This window comes from Myotis yumanensis, unplaced genomic scaffold, assembly GCF_028538775.1.
Source record: "Myotis yumanensis isolate MYYU_CA2020_CCGP unplaced genomic scaffold, mMyoYum1.0.hap1 SCAF_14, whole genome shotgun sequence".
NCBI classification, from domain to species: Eukaryota; Metazoa; Chordata; class Mammalia; order Chiroptera; family Vespertilionidae; genus Myotis; species Myotis yumanensis.
In genome coordinates, this window is record NW_027223765.1 from 1,021,328 (window position 1) to 1,041,706 (window position 20,379).

A 20,379-nucleotide genomic window follows, 5' to 3' on the forward strand; every position below is an offset into this window, starting at 1 on the left:
CCCGGTCCCTGCCAGCACTGCCCTCTCAGGAGACCCCGCCCCGCCCCCCTCACGCCTGGGTCACCACCACAGGCCTGGGAAACCTCCCATCCCCAGGGACAGAGCCCGGAAGGGGCAGGAGAGCGCAGGGGATGGGAAGGGGGGGCCCGGAGCCCAGAGGAGGGGCAGGCCCCCCTTCACAGCCAGCAGTTCCTGGGCAGCAGGAGGGCGGGTGCCGCCCACGGGCCACTGCATGTTGGGGCAGGGCGAGGGTGGGGGGCAGGGCTGTTCAGGCAGGAATCCAGGAGGCCATGAGCACAGAACCACAGGCTGGAGAGGAGAGCGGGGTGAGGAACGCGGGGAGGAGGCCTGGAACGGAAAGGCTGGGCCCGTCCCCCTGGAGCACTCCGAGCAGAGCCTGGGGGAGGTCAGGCTCACCTGGCAGGGCCGGCTGGGTCAGCAGACAACAGCATGACCTGCGGGAGTCACCTAGCCGGGGGAAGGCAGAGCGTGAGCCAGCATGTGGAGGCGGCACAAGGTACCCCTTCCCCTGCCCAGCCTGCTGGTGGAGCTGGGCCCGGCCTGGCCCTCGGCCACCAAACACATTCCACAGGGGCCGCCTCCTTAGAGCCACACGGAGGGGGGGGCGGGCGGAACCAGAGCCCTCGGGGCCTGGGAAAGGGCGAGAGGAAGGAGCCCCGCGGCTGGCAGGCCCCGTGGGACCCAGCACGGCCCCGGCCGCCCGCAGCCCCTGCTCCCTTCTTGGCACCCTCCGTCCTCGCCCTCGCCCTCCGTGCAAACGCCACCCATCCAGGCACCAGGCACCCACCTCCACGCGCCGGGCCGTCCGGGCCCACACCCCACAGCTCCCAGGCAGACACACGCTCACACACACCCAGAAGCACGCGTGCCACCCAGATGCTCACACACACACACAGATGTTCACACACACACAGATGCTCACACACACCCAGATGCTCACACACACAGATGTTCACACACACACACAGATGTTCACACACACACAGATGCTCACACACACAGATGTTCACACACACAGATGCTCACACACACAGATGCTCACACACACAGATGCTCACACACACACAGATGCTCACACACACAGATGTTCACACACACAGATGTTCACACACACACACAGATGCTCACACACACAGATGTTCACACACACAGATACTCACACACACAGATGTTCACAAACACAGATGTTCACACACACACACAGATGCTCACACACACAGATGCTCACACACACAGATGTTCACACACACACAGATGCTCACACACACAGATACTCACACACACAGATGTTCACACACACACAGATGCTCACACACACAGATGCTCACACACACACAGATGCTCACACACACACAGATGCTCACACACACACAGATACTCACACACACAGATGTTCACACACACAGATGTTCACACACACACACAGATGCTCACACACACAGATGTTCACACACACAGATGTTCACACACACACAGATATTCACACACACAGATGCTCACACACACAGATACTCACACACACAGATGTTCACACACACACACAGATGCTCACACACACAGATGCTCACACACACACACACAGATGCTCACACACACACAGATGCTCACACACACAGATGCTCACACACACAGATACTCACACACACAGATGCTCACACACCCAGATGTTCACACACACACACAGATGCTCACACACACACAGATGCTCACACACACAGATGCGTGCAGATACCATCTGTGCACCCAGAAACACAGGCGCACACACCACCACCACTCAGCCACCTGCATAAAGACACATCCACACGGAGACAACCTCCTGACACACAGAAACACACACGTCGCACCTCACACAGGCACATGTCACACCCACATACCGAAGGCATGCTCACATCCAGACACCCCACAGACGCACGCACACGTCCCTGGCCCAGGGCGGGGGGGCCAGGCCACCTCCTGCTATTTCCTCTCCAGCAGGTCAAAGCAGGGCCAGGGCTGGGGCCTGGTGCGGAGACGGTGGGGGTGGGGGATGGATGTCCTAGGCCAGTGACGGCGAACCTTCTGAGCTCGGCGTGTCAGCATTTTGAAAAACCCTAACTTCACTCTGGTGCCGTGTCACATATAGACATTTTTTGATCTTTGCAACCATAGTAAAAGATTTATATTTTTGATATTTATTTTACATATTTAAATGCCATTTAGCAAAGAAAAATCAACCAAAAAAATGAGTTCGTGTGTCACCTCTGACACGCGTGTCATAGGTTCGCCATTACTGTCCTAGAATCAGACACCATGCCCGGCTGTGCCCCCAGCCCCGGGAGCTCCCCAAACCTTGGGTGTCTGTTCTCCGCACAGACCCCTCCTCAGAGGCCCCAGCTCTGGCCTGTGAGGACCAGGAAACCATGGCAACACCATCCTCCCCAGGCCCGGTGGTCCCCAGCCAGGAGCGCGGAGGCGGGTGAAGCGCTGGGACAGGCTGTGCACCACAGGCCCTGAGACGCTCCCCGACCCCTGCGCCCAGGCCACGCTGCCCAACCCCTCCTGCCACCCAGCTGCCAGTCTGCCCGGGAGAGCTCCCTCGGCCCAGGTCAGCTCCTCCCAGCAAGGCCCCCGGGTGTCCCCGCGGCGGCCTGAGTGAGCCGGGCTGGGCCAGAGGCTCGAAGGAGGGTCCAGCAGCCCAGTGGGAGCCGAGGCCACAGCCTGGCTGGGCACTGCTCCCGAAATAGCCTGGGGGTTTCCATTTTTAGTGTGCGGAGAACAGGGCCGCTCTATGGGAGCAGGAACAAGGCTGCCTCTGTTAGCCGCCCGAGGGGGCGGGGAGAGCCGTGAACCCAGCCAAGAGCCCCGGACTGAGGCCGAGAGCGGCTTCCCAGGAGCCCCCACCTTGTTTCCAGGGGATGAGGGAGCGTGCCCCCCGCAGGAAGACAGGGTGTGCCCGATGGGGGTTGCTCCGTCCCGCCCGCCCCTCCTGCTCAGGGGCGCCTGGGGCAGAGGGTCCACAGTGAGACCCGCTCCCCCCTTATTCGCTCACAAACATTTGCTCAGCGCGGTCTGTGTACCAGGGTCTCCGGGCCTCGGGGAGCAGCCACCAAGACACTCCCCAAATGTACAAGCGCCGCAGTGGGGTGGCCCGGAGGAGGAGGGGCGGGACCAGCACAGCCCAGGCCGCGGCCGGAAGAGCAGGCTGAGGCTGACCCTCTGGGAAAGGCGGCTTCGCCATCACTGACCCAGGCCTGGACCCATCGGCTCCCCCCGGTGACCGCGGGTGGGGGAGCAGGAAAAGATCCTGGCGCTTTTCTCCTCCTCGTCGGGCACCTCACCTCGGCCACAGAGCAGCCCCAAGTCAATCCTACTCACAGGGTCTTCGAGCAGAATCGCACCCCATCCCTCCCCTCCCCCCGGAGTCGTTGGGGCACCCTAGGGCCTGTGATAAGGCCAGCCTCTCCATCACATGCCCGGGCTCTCCCACGCATTCTCCTCGCGCCGTGGCCTGACCTGCAGGCGGCTTCCCTCCTCCCTGCCATCCCACAGGCTGATCCACCGCCTGGAATGCCCACTCCCCCTCCATCCCATGAACCCAACCCCCAGCCCGCATTCCCGGGGAGCTCCCCTGTCCCGGGGCTGCTGCGCCCACTCCCTGGGTGGCTGTGCAGCTCTGCTCTGACCATGACACAGGACGTGGCGTATGCCTGGTAGTGTGGCACCAGCCAAGGCCTTGTCTCCCTGTCGGCCCTCCCTCTCTGGACTGAAGCTCCCAGACAGCAGGGAGGCCGGCTTCTGACTCAGAGGCTGGCACCTGGGACGGAGCAGGAGGGCCATTCACAGCCCAGGAAGCCCGCGGGGAGAGACGGGCTCTCTAAGCTCCGTGCCTCAGACGGAAAGGTGTGAGCCACCCTGTTGTGTTTTAATCCTCACCCCAGGATATTTTTCCATTGATTTTTAGGGAGAGTGGAAGAGAAAGGGAAAGACAGAGAGAAACATGGATTGGTTGCCGCCTGCAGGGCCTTGGGCGGGGGAGGAGCCTGCAACAGAGGTGCATGCCCTTGACCGGAAAGGAACCAGGGGACCTTTCCATTCGCAGGCCGTCGCTCTGTCCAGTGAACCACACCGGCCAGGGCAGCCCCACTTTTCTAAAGGAGCAGGCCAGCGCCGAGGGGGCAGGAGGGCTCGGAGCCAGACTCAGGCCCCCAACCTGCACCGCCAGGGCCTCCTGTCCCCTCCCCAGAGCGCTGGCCCCTCCCAGCTCCCGCGGCCCAGGTCTCTCCCGCCCCCTCACCCCCTGGGGCCCCCGGGCGCCCCCTCACAACTCGGGGGGCGCACAGACTGCCCCTCCGCACCTGGACGGTCACCCGCCCTCGCTCGGACCCCTGGGATCCCCTCCCCTCCGGCCCGCGGGTCCCACGTCCGCCGGGAGTTACTCATTGGCCGAGCGGCGTGCACACCGCCCCCGGCGGTCCGTGTGGCCGGGGGTGCGCGGACCCTGCACGGACTGCACCTGCGGGGCTGAAGCGCCGCCTGGGCGCCCAGAGGGTCCCCGTGCGGCGCGGCCGGCGGCACCGAGCAGCCTGCAGGGGGGAGCCTGGCCCCCAGCGGCTCCTCCCCGACCCCCCCCTCCTCCCGGGCGGCGGGCAGGACTCCACCGCGGTCCCGAGGGCGGGGAGGGGGCGCGGGCTCCGCGGGGCGCGAGGAGGGGGCCGGAGGCGCAGCTCCACCTCCTCCGTCTCCCAATCGCGTTCCGGGCGGAGCCGCCGGAGTTTCCCTTCGCGCGGGGAAGCGCGTCCCAACTTCCAGGACGGAAGCCGCCCGCCACGCCCCGGCCGCCCCGGCCCGGCCCCCGGGACCGAGCCCCAGCCCTTCCCGCCGGCCCCGGCCCCGGCCCCGGCCCCGGCCCGCACTCACCGCCGCGGGGCCAGCGCGCGAGGCGGCTCCGGGCTCGGGATCTGCGCGCACCTCGCCGCCCGCGCCCCCCCGCGCCCCGGGGGTGGGCCTGGCGGCGCCGCACGGTTACCCGGAGACCGCGGGGCGGAAAGCTGCGCCCGCCGCCCGCCCGCCCCGCCCGCGCGGCGCTGCCACCGCGGGAACAAAAGAGACAAAGCCGCGCGCTCGCCCGGCCGCTCCGTCCCCCGCGCCCGCCGGCCGCCCTCCCCCCGCGCCCGCCAGGCCGGAAGCCGCCGGAGCCGCGCGCCCCGAGCTGCCCGGGACCCCGCGTTCTAGCCCCGCAGGCTCCGACCTGCTGAGGGCCGGGACCCCCTTGGCGGGGGCAGCCTGCGCCCCGGAGGCAGCCACGGCCACCGGATCGCGGCGGCGCGGGCGGTGGGTCCCCCCGCGGGCGGCCCCGCCCCGCCCCGCCGGCCTCACCTGCGCGCCGCGAGGGACGGAGTTGGGGACCCCGGGATGGAGGGGCCGGGGACCCGCGCCCTCAACTGCTCGCGGCCACCTCCGCCCGCGGTGCCCAGCGCCCGTCCCCTCCGGTCTTGTGCTCCGGGTCGGCCGCCCCAAGTTTGTTTACCTGGACTCCCGGGGCCCCACCTCGCCCGCCCGCCCGCCCGCACAGCCCGGCGCCCAGGACGCCCGGACGGGCACCCGCTTCCGGCCCCCACCTGCGGCCGCGCGGGCCGAGCGCGGGCATCGGGGCAGGGGCAGGGTTTGCGCCATCGCTAAGCCGAGTAACCTGACCCGCCACCCCCACCCCGCACCCACCCCACCTCACACTCACACTCTCACACTCACTCTCACTCACGTGCACGCCCGTGCGCTCCCGCCCGCGGAGGTGATGCGGCCCCCGGCCCGCCGCTGGCGGAGGCCGAGCGGCTGCGGGAGTGCGCGAGCGACGGCGCTTCCCCCTCCTCCCGGCCCGCGGACCTCGCCTGCCGAGAAGCCCTGGGCAAGTCTCAACTCCCCGGCGGCGAATACCTGGGCTTCCCGAGGGGGCGGGCCGGCGCGGGCTCTCCTCTCCCAGGCCCATGCGTGCCCCCTGCCGGCCCTTCTCACCCGCCGCCTGCGGCGCACCAGCCGGGACCCCGCCAGGCCTTGGGGAAGGTGGCTCCAGACCCCGGGAGGCAGCATTTGTCGCGCACATCACCCTGGAAGCCCCAGGGGCTCCGCAAGTGTGTGCGTGTGTGCATGTGTGTGTGTGCATGTGTGTGCGTGTGCGTGTGAGGGAGAGAGAGAGAGAGAGAGAGATAGAGAGAGAGAACCAGAGGCTCGGGTCACCCACACTGGCTACCATCCAAAGCGCTACCACCAGCAGCACCCTCTTCCCCCTGCCAGCCTCCAGCAAGTCTGCCTTCATGCCCTGCCAGCTCCGCTCAGTGGAGAGAGCGTCATCCTGCGGACCAAAGGGTCCCGGGTTCGATTCCCATCAAGGGCAGGTCCCTCAGTTGCAGGCTCCTCCCTGGCCCGGGCCCTGGTCGGGGCTCCTGCAGGCGGCAACCCATCGATGTGTTTCTCTCACATCCATGTTTCTCTCTGGCTTTCCCTCTCCTCCTCTCTAAAATCAACGAAAAATATCCTCGGGTGAGGACAAAGGAGCCTGCCTTCACTCCGATCTGCCCAACTCTGCCTCCCAGATCCCCTCCCAACGTCTCAGGTTGCCCCCTCTCCCCGACCCCCTCCCCAGTTCCCTCACCCCCGCCCGGACATCAGGACCCCAGGTGCCTGCCCATCCGGCACCCCAGCTCCGCCCCCTCATTCTCTCACCTTGAGCTCCACACAAACCCATTTGTCAAGTGCACACCCTTCAGGACCTACCTCACCCACTGGGGGACCTGGGACTTGCAAACCCCACAGGGGCCTCATCTGTCCACAGATACGGCCCCTCCTGCCCCATAGGAGTTTGAACAGCCCACGTGCAGAGGTCATCTCATCCCATCCCATCCTGGGGACCATTACAGGGGAAACCCTGCTGCCCAGCCAGTGCGGCTCAGTGGATTGAGCGTTGGCCTGCGGACTGAAGGGTCCCGGGTTCGATTCCGGTCAAAGGCACATGCCCCGGTTGTGGGCTTGATCCCCGGTGGGGGGGAGGGGTGTGCAGGAGACAGCTGATCAATGGTTCTCTCTCATCATTGTACCTATCTCTCTCTCTCTTCTGAAATCAGTAAAAATAAAAACAACAAAAACAAAGAAAACCTTGCCAGGGATGAAGCGACCAAATGACCAAGGGACCAGTTGCTCAGCGGTTCATAGCACCGGGTCAGGGTGTGCGTGTGCGTGCGTGTGCATGCGTGTGTGTGTGCGTGTGTGTGTGTGTGTGTCACTTGGACTGAGCACAGCCTGAAAGAGGGAGGGCACCTCCTGGGAAACTGGCTCCAGGGGCCTCTGCTCAGCACGCCCCCAGGGGCACCTGCCCACAGGCCCGGGCACCACCTCGGGGTGCTCTGAAAGGAGTGCTCTGATGCCCAGCGGGAGTGCGAGCGCCTCCCCACTGCCCTTGCTTACTCAGGACACACAAGGCCACCCACGCCACTTAGCCCGGGAGGTCAAAGGTTGCCCTTTCCCCTGGAAAAAGCAGGTCAGAGGCCCTCAGGGTAGTCAGCCTGCACGCCTCCCAGGCAACGCCCACCTCTGGGAGGCCCTCCCACCACTGCCTCCCTTTCCCGCTGCCGCTGCCGGCAGGCTGACCTCTGCTCAGGCCTGTAAGGGCCACCCCTGGGCTGTGTAGGGGGACACTCAGCCCAGTGGCACCCCAGTGCTACCTAAAGCACTGCCCCAGGGACCCAGACTGGCCACCAGTCCCGTCATTATGTCTCCAGAGTATTTATCACCCTCCCCCAGCTCTCCTCTGAGTATCTGTCCAGCATTAGAACCAGGGGGTTCCCCCCACGGTGGCAGAGAAAGTGATCCCGAGAGGGGCAGTAACCATGGTTACCAACGGCGGGCAGCAGGTGAGGCTCCACTCACTGAACGCCCAGGCTACCTGACACTGGACGGCTGGGCAGGCAGAGTGCAGGCCAGGAAACCCAAAATGAAGGTCCAGACCTCAAGGGTGAACGCATCAGAACGTCCCGAACCAAGGAGACCGTGAGACGAGAGGAGCCGAAGGGGGAGAGTAATTCCAGACCAGCCCTCGAGTCTTTTGTTGTTTTATTTTTTAAATAGTTTTAATTTTTTAAAATGTTTTTTAAATTGTTGATATTACAGATATCTCCCATCCCCCCCTTTAACCCCCATCCTCACCCCCCCAGGTCTTCACTACCCTATTGCCTGTGTCCGTGGGCTATGCACATCCTATATAATAAAAGGATAATATGCAAATCGATCCAATGATGGAACGACCGGTCGCTATGATGTGCACTGACCACCAGGGGGCAGACGCTCAATGCAGGAGCTTCCCCTGGTGGTCAGTGCACTCCCACAGGGGGAGCGCTGCGAGAGGGCACAGGCCGGGCTGAGGGACCGCCCCCACTACAGTGCACAAATGTTGTGCACCAGGCCTCTAGTAAGTATATAAGTTCTTTGCAAACCCTCGAGTCTTGAATCTCAATTTTCAACAAGTAAAACTCAGTTGATATAAATTAATTTAAATAATATAAATGCAAAGATATGTTAATGAGATGTTAACACAAAGTTTTCATAATTAATGTAGATGAGCACTGGCCAAGAAGGAAACGTGTCCGTCTGCCACGCACCACACAGGCGGTACCCGGCTCAGGCTGCGGTGGCGTGTGTCCCCCGAGATTCACGTCCCCACCAGGACCCTCTACTGCATCCACACAGCCAGCGAGGCCCTCGGAGCCGGGCCGGGCTAGCTGGCCCTGAACAGCACGTAGAGCATTGGCATGGTGGCCATGATCGTCAGGCAGGTGACCAGCGTGCTGTAGATGGTGTTCCTGTTGACCTGGGCTTCCAGCCGCTGCTCCATGTCCGGCAGCACCAAGACCAGGCCCCCCGGCTCCAGCGCAGAGCCAGGCGGAGCCGGGTCGGCGGCCTTCGCAAGCTGCACCACCCCGGCCACTTGGCCGAAAGTCTTCTCCAGGCGGTCGAGCTGCTCTCGCAAACCCTCCAGACAGGAACGGACCTGCCGGGAGTGGCTGAGCTGCTCTCTCAGGGCGGCTGAGAGGACGTCTGCGTCACTGGCCCGGGCGGGGGTCCCTGCCTGGGCCCCAGAGCTCGGCCCCGGCTCAGCCTGGACCAGGCCCCTCAGGTCCGCTATGAGGTCGTGCAGGTCCCGGTGCTGGAGGGAGTAGCTGGACGCCTGTTCCCGAATGGCCTCCTGGAGGCTCACGGGCCCCTTCTGGGCCTCCAGCAGCAAGGCCTTCAGCTCCTGCAGCCGCACGCGGTTCACGTAGGTGGAGCCGGCCACGCCGATCAGGGCCCCCAGGACCGACCCGATGAGGGACCAGTTCTTGGTCCTCTCGGCCCGCGTGCGCTCTTTCTCGTGGCTTTCCCGCACGGCCGCCGAGAAGAGGGAGAACTTTTCTCGCTCGGAGTCTTCGGCCCGCAGGTAGGCTGTGCGCAGCCTCTTCTCCTCCTGCGGAAGCGAAGCTGGTTACACAGCGGCGACGTGCAACCTGGCCCCACCACCACAGCTGCCAGCAGGCTCCCACAGTCACCCCGAGGCTCAGCCTATGCCTGGCACAGATGACGTGCCAACGAAGGCAGGCAGCGTGAGCCTGGTGTGGGGGGAGCAAAGGAGTCGGGGTGGCCGGAGCTGCCGCACTAGCCTCCGACCCGAGCCGTCTTGGCGTTTGCCAGACAAGGAATGCGCCTACCAGAGGGGAGTGTCTGGCACCCTCCGGTGCCCCCTCCTTGGCAACCTGGGGCCAGAGCACGTGCCTGGCACATCCACCCAGTGCTCTGGGAGGACGTGGGCGATGGGCTGAGCAAGCCTGGGGCCCTGCCCCTCCAAGGAGCTTCTGGTTTACTCCTGCCCAGGCCTGGCCATCAGACCAGCCGGGACTCCCACCTGGCCCCTCCCTGGCCTGCCCGCTGGGCCCTACCCAGGTGAGGAAGGGCTCCCCGGGGGCCTACCTGCAGCATGCGGTGCTCCAGGGTAGCCAGCTCCAGGTACTGGCTGTCCTCCTTGGAGATGCGGTCCAGGCGGTCCCTCACCTCCTTCAGCTTGGCCTGCTGCACTTCCAACTGCTCCTGAGCCTCTCGGACAAGCCCTCGAGCCACCATGAACACCTTCTCGGCCTGCGGGGAGAACAGGAAGCCGGTGCCCCTTCTCTCCTCACCCACAGGGCCCGGCTCATTCCCAACCATATGGGCTGGGGGGGTAGTAAGAAGGGCGGGAAGACTGAGCCTCAGAAACAGAATCCTGGCTCAGCCAGGCACCCCCAAAGGGCAGCCCTGTGCCCCCGTCAGAACCAGCGGGTTTACCCACTCACGTGGGAACACGCGCCCGAGGACCTGGGAAACAGCCGAGAACGCGCACAACCTGCGGTGCCAAGCCAGCGACTGAGGTCGGACAAACCCCAGAAAGAAACCTGTTCTGAGCACCTTGTGGCGATAGAATTCTCACTTCGTATCACAGTGTTTTACAAAGTATCGCACTTTCAAAAGGTATTAGCTTGTGAGAACATGTAATAAATGACTTCAAAATGCAACGAGTATTTAACTTTAGGTACTCGTTCAATAGAAAGTTTCCTGGCCACTGGGTAACGCTAGCAATGAAACTACTGGTCCGCAATGTTAAGATGTTCTGTGCGTCACCGTATTGATACCTCACAACAGGGCAGGAGAGGCACTGCTCAGCCAGGGTCATGACCTCCAAGGGGAGGGACAGCACTGGGCCTCAGAACCTCCAGGGGGCCCAGGCCGGTGTTGCTCAGTGGATAGAGCGTCTGCCTGCGGACCAAAGGGTCCTGGGTTCGATTCCAGTCAAGGGCACGTACCTCGTTGCAGGCTTCTCCCCGACCTGGGCCCTGGTCGAGGCTCATGCAGGAGGCAACCAGTCGATATGTGTCTCTCACATGGATGTTTCTGTCTTTCCCTCTCTCTTCCACTCTCCCTAAGAATCGATGGAAAATATCCTCGGGTGAGGATTAAATAAGCCCTCCAGCGGAAGCCCACGTAACCCGCCTCGCAGCGCTGGTCTCACGAGGCAGGGGCAGAATGCGCTTCCGCCGCCACAAAGGACTTGACAATCACGGGCAGCGCTTCCCCCCTCACGATACGAAGTTCCCCACGGCCTCCACCTCCACAGGGAGGTTCTATTCCACGCGGGGCCGTGAGAGCGGGGACGGGGCGCAGTCACTGCAGGCAACTCGCATCACCCCACGCAGCCCAGGAAGGAAGTTCCACTGCCCGCCCGACGGACCTCGTGGCCAGGCCACTGGTCAGCAGCTTGTCTCCAGGAGCAGCACAGCTGGGCCGCCCGGGAGGGCGCTCCAAGCCCCCACCCCCACCCCCTGCGAGTGGAGTTCGTTCAGGAAAAGGCCAGTCTGGATGTGGCTGACGACCTGTCTGGCAGGAGCCACCGGCCCCATTTCCCGGGTCAGAGGACGCCCTCCCCCGGCCCCTCCTCACCTCCGCCACGTTCCCCTGGGCCTCTCGGACCTCGTTGAGCCCCACAAATTCCTCATATCTCTCCCACCAGGCGGTGGCCTTGGCGGCGGCGTGCTGCTGAAGGCGGTGCCCCAGGGCCCGGCCCTGCACCACGAGGCGCTGGGGCAGCCGCGGGGCCTCCTCCTCCGGTCTGTCCTCTCGGGGCTGCCGGGCGCCCGGGCTGCACAGCGTCCTGGTCACCAGGAAGTCCCTTCCCAGGAGGCCTCTCCGCACCAGCGCGGGGGGCACGCCCACGGCGTACTGCATGGCAGGCACGGTGCTGCACCCGTCATCGGGAGATCTGCGGGGGGACACAGACGGGTCAGCTCCCGCTGAGAAAGGCTGGCCACTCAAGGGTCCAAACCGAGCGCCACTCTGCGGGGCCTGGAGGCGGCGGCTGCGCCAGGACAGCGGCTGCCAGGGAAGCACACACGTAGGGAACCAGGCCTCCCACCTCCCTCCACACCAGCCCCCCCGACCCCCGCCCCCGCCACACCCACAGCCCAGGGCTCTGCTACTACTCAGATTAGAATTCTGGGCCCAGGTTTCTGACGTTGAAGAAAATGGTCCAATCTGAGTTGTGTCCACGCTAACAAAGCCCCACAAACGCCCTAAGAAACCGAGGACCTGAGGGGGCTTCGGGGCAGATTCCCGTAAGCGACCATCAACCTCCCAGACTCCCTGGAGGTGCTCACAGCGAGGACCCCGGCCTGTCCCAGCAGAGGACGGGTTCGAGGTTCCCAGCAGCCTGTCCGCCGCCCTCCACGCCCACACGCTCCAGGGCGCAGGCTCCCTTTCCCTCGTCCCATGAGCTGCTCCCTCCTCTCCAGCCGCAGCCATGGTCACAGCTCCTGGGGCCCCTCCCTTTCCAGCCTCACTCTGATGTGTGGGGCCCAACCTACTTCTTCCACCTGAAGCTCCACTATCCAGTCAGGCCTGGCCGAGCCCCAGAGCAGCTGTGACAGAGGAACCCCCCTTCCCAAGAGAGGGCAGCCCTGGGCCGGCAGCACCCTCCTCTGGCCCAACCCCTCTTCTACCCCCAAGTCCGGACTCAGAGCGACACCTGGTGGCCACACGGCAGAGGACGCTGGGACAGGGAGACACGCTGGAGGCGCTGGAGGTCGGAGGAAAGGGGCTTCCTGGTGCGGGTGACCTGGAGCAGAGGGGCTCAGGGCCGCAGCCCCCTCCGCACGCCCAGCCTGGAGAAGCTCGAGCCCCCAGCCACGCTGCAGGCCGGGGGGGACTCAGCCCCTGGACAGTGTGGCCCGAGCCGGAGCCGCAGAAGGGGCCTCCCCGGAGCAGTGGTTCCGAGCTGGTGCTGCCCCTGAACCCGAGTCCCAGCCCTCAGGCCCACGGAGCACATGCCATCCACGCCCCAGGGGTCTGGCTGGCCACCCAGGCCTCACACTGTGCCCACCACACACCAGCTGTGACCCCGCAACCACCCTGCGGGCCAGCCCCTCCGCAGAGCAGCCTGCAGCCCGCCCAGCCCAGCGCGGCAAGCTCTCCTCCAAAGCGGAGCTCAGCAGACGGCGTCCCGGGCTGTCGCTCCCTCCTCACCCCCTTCTCTCCTGGGCCCACTCCTCCATGTTGCTCTCCCGGAGGCCAGGTCCAGCCGGAGCGCCTCCGACTTCTGCCCCCACGTCTGCAGCTCCCAACACCCTCTTCCTGAAATCACGCCCCCGTCTCCGCTCCCTCCAACCTTCGCCTTCTCTCCGGGCTCTTCCTCCACCAGCAGGAAGCAGCCCCGCCCTGGGCCCCAGGACGACACCCATCCCTGGCAGAGATGGCAGCTACGGCCTCCTCCGAAGCCTGGGCTTCCTGCCCTGCCCGCACACTGTTCTTCACAGGGCAGCCAGAGGCCGACTCCTACGCCAGGTCCCGTCCCTCAGTTCCCGACTCACCCGGCATCAGCCCCAGTCCTGCGGCGGCCAGCAAGCCCTCGTCCTCTTCCTTCTCTCCGCCCCTGCCCTCCACTCAGCCAGTCCACCGGCTAAGCACGGCCCGCCTGTGCCCTGCCATGCCTCCACCCTGACTTCCATTCTTTGCTCAAGTATCACCTGTTGGCAAGGCCTTCCTGGAACCTCCCTCGCTGCCCACCTTGCCCGCTCATTTCTCTCCGTCGGACACACGTGGCCTTTTATGTGCTACCTAAGCCCTCCCTCGACAGGAGCTCGGTGACATCGGACTGCCCATCGTGAGGGGACGCACCGATGGCTTCCAAGTTGCTCTTCCCCTCAGGCTTGCCTTTCCCACAGCCTTCTCCGTCTCCATCGATGGAAACCCCTACGTCCAAACTAGGCCAACAATCTCTCATCCTCCGGACTCAGCTTCCTCTCCCACCTTCCGTCCAACCCATCAGCCCACGCTGCTTCCTTCCCAAATCCAGCACCCCTCTTCCTCTTGCCCCTGTCCTGCCCCCACTGGTCCCAATGGCCCGGGCCATCCCGGGGGCCTCTGGACAGGGCTCCCTGCTTCTGCTCTGGCCCCTACCGACAGAGCTGTGGTCCTTTCAGAACATGTCTCTTCTGCTCAAACCCTGCAACGGCTCCCATTTCTCTCGGGCCAGAAGCCAACCCTCCCCATGGCCTGCAGGGCACACCTCCTGCTCTCGCTCCTCCTGGCCTCATCTCCCTCTAGTCTCTCCTCACTCTGCTGCAATCACAAGGACCGCCCCCCACAGCTTTGTTGAGATTTCATTGCCACGGACCGCTGTGTAAGTGGCAGGTGTACGATGCGATCATGTGATGCACCCACCAACTGCTAAACGTCTGCCACAATAAGGTTCGCTAACGCCTCCTTCAACGCACACCACTGCGATGCGTGGCCCTCTTGGTGCGGCTGGAGCACACCGGCCTCTCCCGCTGCAGGGCCTCCGCACCAGCTCCCGGTGTCCGTGCTGCGAGCTCCCTGCCCTTCCCAAGACCTGCTCAACGTCACTGCCACCCCCCTCCCCGCCCCCCAGCATTCCTACCCACTGCCTCTGCCTTACTCTTCTCCAGGGACGTGTCACATGACCTGCGACAGGTATGTCCCGTATTTGCTGGGCTTCCAGTCCGTCTGTCTCACCCCAGGACGTCGGCTCTGCCAGGGCAGGCGCTGTTCCGTCCACGGCTGCGTCCTCGGTGCCTAGAGCACTCTCTGCACGTAGCACACACTCAGCACAAACACGATTTGCAAAAAGCCGCCACCCGGGCTACATGATAAACCCCAATTCCTTCGGGGGGCCTCCAGGCTCCGGGACCGGGTGGTCTACCCCCTCCGCCGCCTCCCCAAGCCTCGCGGCGCCTTCCTCGGGCCACAAACGCGCCGAGCTCCGAGGTCTTCGCACAAGCCCTTCCCTCGACCTGCAGGGCTTCCCTTCCCGCGCACGGCCCGGGGCTGGCGCCTTCCGGGGAAGCACCTCTCCCGGCGCCGGACCGCCCCGGCCGGCGGGACCCCCAGTCCCACCCCGCGTACCTGGCACGCCTAGTGCCGGAGCCGCAAACCCAGCGGAGCGCCTGCGCCCGCCTTCAGCGGGCCGCTTCCGGCAGCGGGCACACGACTTCCTGTTTGGGAGCCAATCAGCGGGCCCGGTGGAGGCGCAGGGGCGGGGCCGGGGGCTCCGCTTCCGGTGGCAGGGTCTGGGGCCGGGGCGGCAGGCACCATGTCCGGCCGCGAAGGTGAGTGTGCGGGTTTGGCGGGACGGGGCGGGGCGGGACGGGACCCGGCGACGCGGGGCCCGGGTGAGCGTGCGCGTGTCGCCCGCAGGTGGCAAGAAGAAGCCCCTGAAGCAGCCCAAGAAGCAGGCCAAGGAGATGGACGAGGTGAGCGCGGGGCGTGGGCGGGCGCGGAGGGGTGGGAGCCCCGGGGTGGGAGCCCGCCGGGAGGGAACCCGCCGGGGCGGAACCCGCCTGGACGGAACCCGCTCGCTCCCCCAGGAGGACAAGGCGTTCAAGCAGAGGCAGAAGGAGGAGCAGAAGAAGCTCGAGGAGCTGAAAGCGAAGGCGGCGGGGAAGGGCCCCCTGGGTAAGTGCGGGCCCGGCAGAGCCGGAGCCGGAGCCGGACGCCTGTCCGGGCACCGGCCTGAGGGCGGCCGAGCAGGCCCCGTGCTGCCCCCTCGGTGAGTGGCGAGGTCGCGGGTCCCGGTGCCCGCCGGGCCAGGCGTGGCGTGGCCGCAGCAGGCCGCCCGGCCTTCCCTAACGAAACGCAGAGGTGCCGTGCGGGTCGCACACGAAGTGCACGCAGTTGGGTTTCCGAATAGCCCGCAGCTTCTTGCCCCGAGTCCTATTCACGGCTTCGGGACTCGCTGCTCATGGTTGACGGTAGTAAGTGCTGGGCGTCCCGGGCGCTCGACGTCGGGATGAGCCTGGACTGAGATGTAAAGCACAGGCTGGCGCCAGGCTGTTGCTCCACGTGCTTTCAGCCTGGCCCGCACCGCCCTGCCTCTTTTCAGACCACAGCTGCTTCAGGCCCAGCAGCCCCATGTTTTCTGTGCTGCTGCAGTGCCGTCTGCGTTCATCGCATTCGGGATGCTTCCCCCGCAGGGGTCTGTGCCCAGTTGGGTCACTGAGCCTCCTGGGGCAGTAGAGGCTGGGATGGTGGGAGTGTCATCCAGGGCTTCTCTCCCAGTGGGTTTCATTGTTTAGCCACATCGCACTGAGATCCCTTTTTGAATGATGTGATGAGGTATCCTTTAAAATATATATGTATTTCTTAAATTGATTTTAGAGAGGGAGGGAGAAGGAGAGACAGAAACATCAGTGATGAGAACCATTGCTTGGCTGCCTCCTGCACGCCCCCTACTGGGGATCCAGCCCACAACCTGGGCGTGTGCCCTGACTGGGAATAGAACAGTGACCTGGTTCATAGGTTGACACTCAACCACTGAGCCACACCAGCCAGGCAACATCATGTAATTTTTTTAAAAATATATTTTATTGATTTTTTTACAGAGAGGAGGGAGAAGGATAGAGAGCCAGAAACATCGATGAGAGAGAAACATCAATCAGCTGCCTCCTGCACACCCCCCACTGAGGATGTGCCCGCAACCAAGGCACATGCCCTTGGCCGGAATTGAACCTGGGACCCTTCACTCCACAGGCCGACGCTCTATCCACTGAGCCAAACCGGTCAGGGCAACATCATGTAATTTTTAAAAAATACGTATTTTTATTGATTTCAGAGAGGAAGAGGGAGGGAGAAAGAGATAGAAACATCAATAATGAGAGAAAATCATGGATCGGCTGCCTCCTGCACACCCACACTGGGGATTGAGCCTGCAACCTGGGCATGTGCCCTGAATGGGAATGGAGCCATGACCTCCCGGTTCATAGATCGATGCTCAACCACTGAGCCACGGGGCTGGGCACATCATGTAACTTTTTAAAAGTTTAGTTTGTCACAATAGGATCTTCATTCCTATATTGGGCATACTTAATTCTACAACTATTTCTTTTTTTTTTTTTAATGGTTTTATTTATTTATTTATTCATTCATTCATTCATTTTTGTTCAGTTGATCAGCAGCCTAGCCAGGTTCTCTAGCCAGGTTCTCTACAACTATTTCTTAAATTACGTACTGTTTGCCACAAATATAGTCATTTGTAAATAGGGAAAAAAAAGATACTGAGTAAACCAGACTCCAGGATCATAATGTAGAAGGTAGTGTGGTATTTTGTGACAGTTAAGAATATAGATTTGGAAGTCAGACTACCCAGTTGGAATCCTGGCTTCATCACATACCAGTTTGTAACGCTGAATAACACCTGACACTAAGACTCCAGTGTCTGTAAAGTGGGTTGGTAGGAGACGAGGCTCAGTGAGCCGGTCTGCGATGAAGCACACGACACGGTGTAGCTCCAGGCCAGCCACAGCCATTCCTGTGCCCCTGCCGCATCCTCGACCTACTTCCCCCTGGAATAGGTAACATTGGTGAAGCCCCGTACATGCTTGGGTCAAAGAGAACGCCCAGTGTGAGAGCAGAGCCTTGCTAGGGTTCCTACCAGGGCTGTCTTCTCCCCTGACTGACACTTTCTTCCTTTTGCAGCCACAGGTGGAATTAAGAAATCTGGCAAAAAGTGAACTGTTCCTTGTGCCTGGGGCAATGGTGATCCTTAGTTCCATTCCTGTTTTAACATCAGGATTCCCTGTCATCACATCTCTTGCTACCTATAGCTAAAATGAAGTGTTGTCTTGGAGGCTGTGGTACATTTAAGAATAAACTTTTGTAAAAAAAAAAAAAAAATTAATAATAATGATAATCATGCATTGGCTCATCTCTTCAGTTCTTCTCATTCTGCCATTTCAACAGTAGCTGTGTGGTCAGAGGAAACCCAGCTCAGTCCTGTCGAAGTGTGTTGTTCAAGATACTCTGTACCACCTGGAATTAAACCAACTCGCTTGAAATGGCTGTTGTTTCTGTGTGGTTGTACATACGAAAGAATACATGACATTAGTGGGAGAGTCTGTATTTTGGAAAGAAAAGCCACCCTTCTGTGTTAGGACATCCACGTGGCCTTTTGACGGGCCTGCTCAACGGTTCGTGTACAGACTGCTACGTGCAGGCTGGGCCTGTGTTGTCAAGGAACTTCTCCAGGAGGGAGCAGGACAAGCACATGATATGCACCATGGAGGGAAGCAAACCGGGAGGTTTCTGGAGTCGAAGAACCAAGCTTACACCGGGTCCCCGGGTCTGCATTCCCATTTGAGCTTCAGGAAGGTCCGTCCTGGGTTCCAGGGTCTAACACCCCACATTCGACCTGTCAGGAAAGTTAAATCGGACCCTTCATAGTTCTCCCAAGAGCCATCCCCAACCCTGACACCCTCACCTGGGTTACTGCAGTCCCCTCCAAACTTGTCCTCCTGCCCCGACCCCGTTTCCCTCCCGTCAGGACCCAGAGTGACCTTGCTGAACTGTTACCTGCTGTCTCCTGGGCTCGAACTCTTCAGCGGCTTCTGAAGCCAGAGTCTCCACAATGACAGTGAAGCCCTAAGGATCCGGACACCACTCCCTGCCCTCGACAGCTCCTCCTCCTCACCCTGGTCCATCTGAGCCTCAGTGGCCTATATTCCAAGCAAGCTCCTGCCTCACCTGGTCACCGGCTCCTCCCTGCCTGTCACTCTTCTAGATCCTGGCGACCCTTAGATGACCCGCTCTTCCTGGCCTCTCTAAAGTGGAGGCCCAGCGTTTCATTTTTTTCTCCTGACATTTGTTGATTCCTGCTCTCCTGACGGGAACTTCACTCCAGGAGTTAGTTCCTGGAGGACAGAGGCCATCCATAATGTGTGCTAAATGCATATGTACTGAGGCAATTCAGAGGCACAAGTCTCTGAATTTCCCCTCCGGAACCCCTGACACAACTATGGGAATAATGCTAAGCTCTCTCTCAGATGTGTCCACAGGGTCTCTCGAGTCCTTGACTCAGTGGTTAGAGCGTCGGCCTGCAGATTGAGGGTCTCAGGTTTGATTCCTGGTCAAGGGTACACACCTCGGTCCCGACGGGAGGGGGAGGCCACCAATCGATGTTGTCTCTCACATAGATGTTTCTCCCCCTCCCTCCCTTCCACTCTCTCTAAAAAAATCAATGGGGGGAAATGTCCTCAGGTGAGGATAAAAACAAACCCCAAAAGGTCTCTAGAAATGGTCAGATTTTGCTAGGGCAACACTGGAAAAGGTTTTGAAAAACTGAACCCTGTTTTATGACTAAAGTGCTTGGTGCTAACAGAAACGGGGAGAGCCTGCTGGGGTCCTCGCCTGGGAAGCCGCAGGCCATCCGCACCGTCTTGCTCGGGGCTCTGGGCTCTCCCTGTGGGGCCTGGCCAGCTGGCACCCAGCCCCATGCTGCTGGGAACAGCCCTCCCCAGAGCCAGCGCCGCAGGGTCCCAGGGGGAACCTAATCCCTCCCGGGGAACCAGTGCGCTCCTGCCTCTGCACATCGGCAGCAGTTACGACTTAAGCCTCCGGCGTCCGGGCAGCTGAGGGAAAGGACCAAGGACCTCAAAAACCAAACGCAGGTATTCGAGACCCGCCAGGCGTTTCCCTTGCCGCCTTCACGACATCCCCAGGCTACGCCCGGCACTGAGCGTGCAAGGCTGAGAGCACTGCCCGCTCCTCTCCAACACCCAGCTCCTGCTGGCCGCCCTGCACCTGCTGCTGCCGAGACAGCCTGCCGGCCAGGGCTCTGTGTGGCCAGGGCTCTGTGTGGCCAGGGCTCTGTGTGGCCAGGGCTCTGTGTGGCCAGGGCTCTGTGTGGCCAGGGCCGCCGCGACTCCCTGAGCCTCTCGCGCCCGTACGGCCGGCCGGTGGGTGAAGACACCCAGGCGCTCCGCGGGCAGAATGGGTGCTGGTGCCCGCCGAGGACTTGGCTCCCACCCCCAACACAGGCACCTGCAAAACATGCAGGACTCGAACATAACCGCTCACAACGGCCCCGTCTATTCCATCCGCGCCGGACCCCACCCCGAGGGAACCTCCGGGCCTGCGAGAGGTGGTCCCGGTGGTCCCGGTGGTCCCGGCGGTCCCGGTGGGTCAGGCGGGTGAAGCGAGGAGGCGGGACGAACCCCGCCGGAGGCGGCCTCGATTCCCGTGCGCCCGGGAGCGTCCCGCGAGCCCCTGAGCCTGACCGTGCGCCGCAGGCAGCACCGCGCGGGGGTCTCGGAGCCCAGGACGCAGCCCGGGCCGCCGGATCTCGGCGCAGGACCCGGTCTCAGGCCCGCCGAGCAGCGGCCGCGGGGGCGGGGGGCGGGCACTGGGCGGGGCGGGGCGCGCTCGACGTGCGTCATTTCTCCGCGCCCGCCCGCCGGCAGCCGATTGGCCCGCGGGAGGGGGCGTGGCCTCGGCGGCGGGCGGCGGGCGGCGCGCGGCGGTTGGTCCACCTGCGGCCTCGCGGCGACC

General features: G+C 62.9%; 2 protein-coding genes and 1 long non-coding RNA gene across 6 annotated transcripts in view; all 3 read right to left on the minus strand.

Annotated features, from left to right (window-relative positions):
* The window catches only part of PLXNB1 (plexin B1), a 29,738-nt gene extending 23,830 nt beyond the window's left edge, over positions 1-5,908 (minus strand). Inside the window, 2 exon segments of the mRNA XM_070391184.1 lie at positions 418-468; positions 5,759-5,908. The gene's annotated coding sequence lies outside the window, so the exon portion shown is untranslated.
* Positions 5,909-8,187: 2,279 nt separating this feature from the next.
* Positions 8,188-15,007, minus strand: CCDC51 (coiled-coil domain containing 51). Of its 4 annotated transcripts, none has more exons than XM_070391192.1 (4): positions 14,965-15,007; positions 11,488-11,806; positions 9,988-10,152; positions 8,188-9,487 (listed from the first exon to the last, which is right to left on the minus strand). In XM_070391192.1, the coding sequence occupies exons 2-4, from the start codon at positions 11,770-11,772 to the stop codon at positions 8,762-8,764; spliced, it is 1,176 nt and encodes a 391-aa protein (XP_070247293.1). In that variant the 5' UTR covers positions 11,773-11,806; positions 14,965-15,007; the 3' UTR covers positions 8,188-8,761. The 4 variants fall into 4 exon arrangements, with proteins under 4 accessions (XP_070247293.1, XP_070247294.1, XP_070247295.1 ...); XM_070391193.1 differs by lacking the exon at positions 14,965-15,007 and adding an exon at positions 14,575-14,925; XM_070391194.1 differs by lacking the exon at positions 14,965-15,007 and adding an exon at positions 14,498-14,532.
* Positions 15,008-17,614: 2,607 nt separating this feature from the next.
* Positions 17,615-19,952, minus strand: LOC138992429 (uncharacterized). Its single transcript, XR_011468100.1, has 2 exons — positions 19,873-19,952; positions 17,615-18,244 (listed from the first exon to the last, which is right to left on the minus strand). It is a non-coding gene; the product is annotated as an uncharacterized lncRNA (long non-coding RNA).
* Positions 19,953-20,379: the final 427 nt, after the last annotated feature.

What these genes read in the sequence shown, in the direction of transcription:
- CCDC51 (XM_070391192.1), bottom strand. Translation starts at nt 11,772, where the DNA reads ATGCAGTACGCCGTGGGCGTGCCCCCCGCGCTGGTGCGGAGAGGCCTC. An exon ending in CCCAGGGGAACGTGGCGGAG is followed by an intron (nt 10,153 to 11,487) that starts GTGAGGAGGGGC and finishes TTCTCCCCGCAG; the next exon opens with GCCGAGAAGGTGTTCATGGT. An exon ending in TGGAGCACCGCATGCTGCAG is followed by an intron (nt 9,488 to 9,987) that starts GTAGGCCCCCGG and finishes TCGCTTCCGCAG; the next exon opens with GAGGAGAAGAGGCTGCGCAC.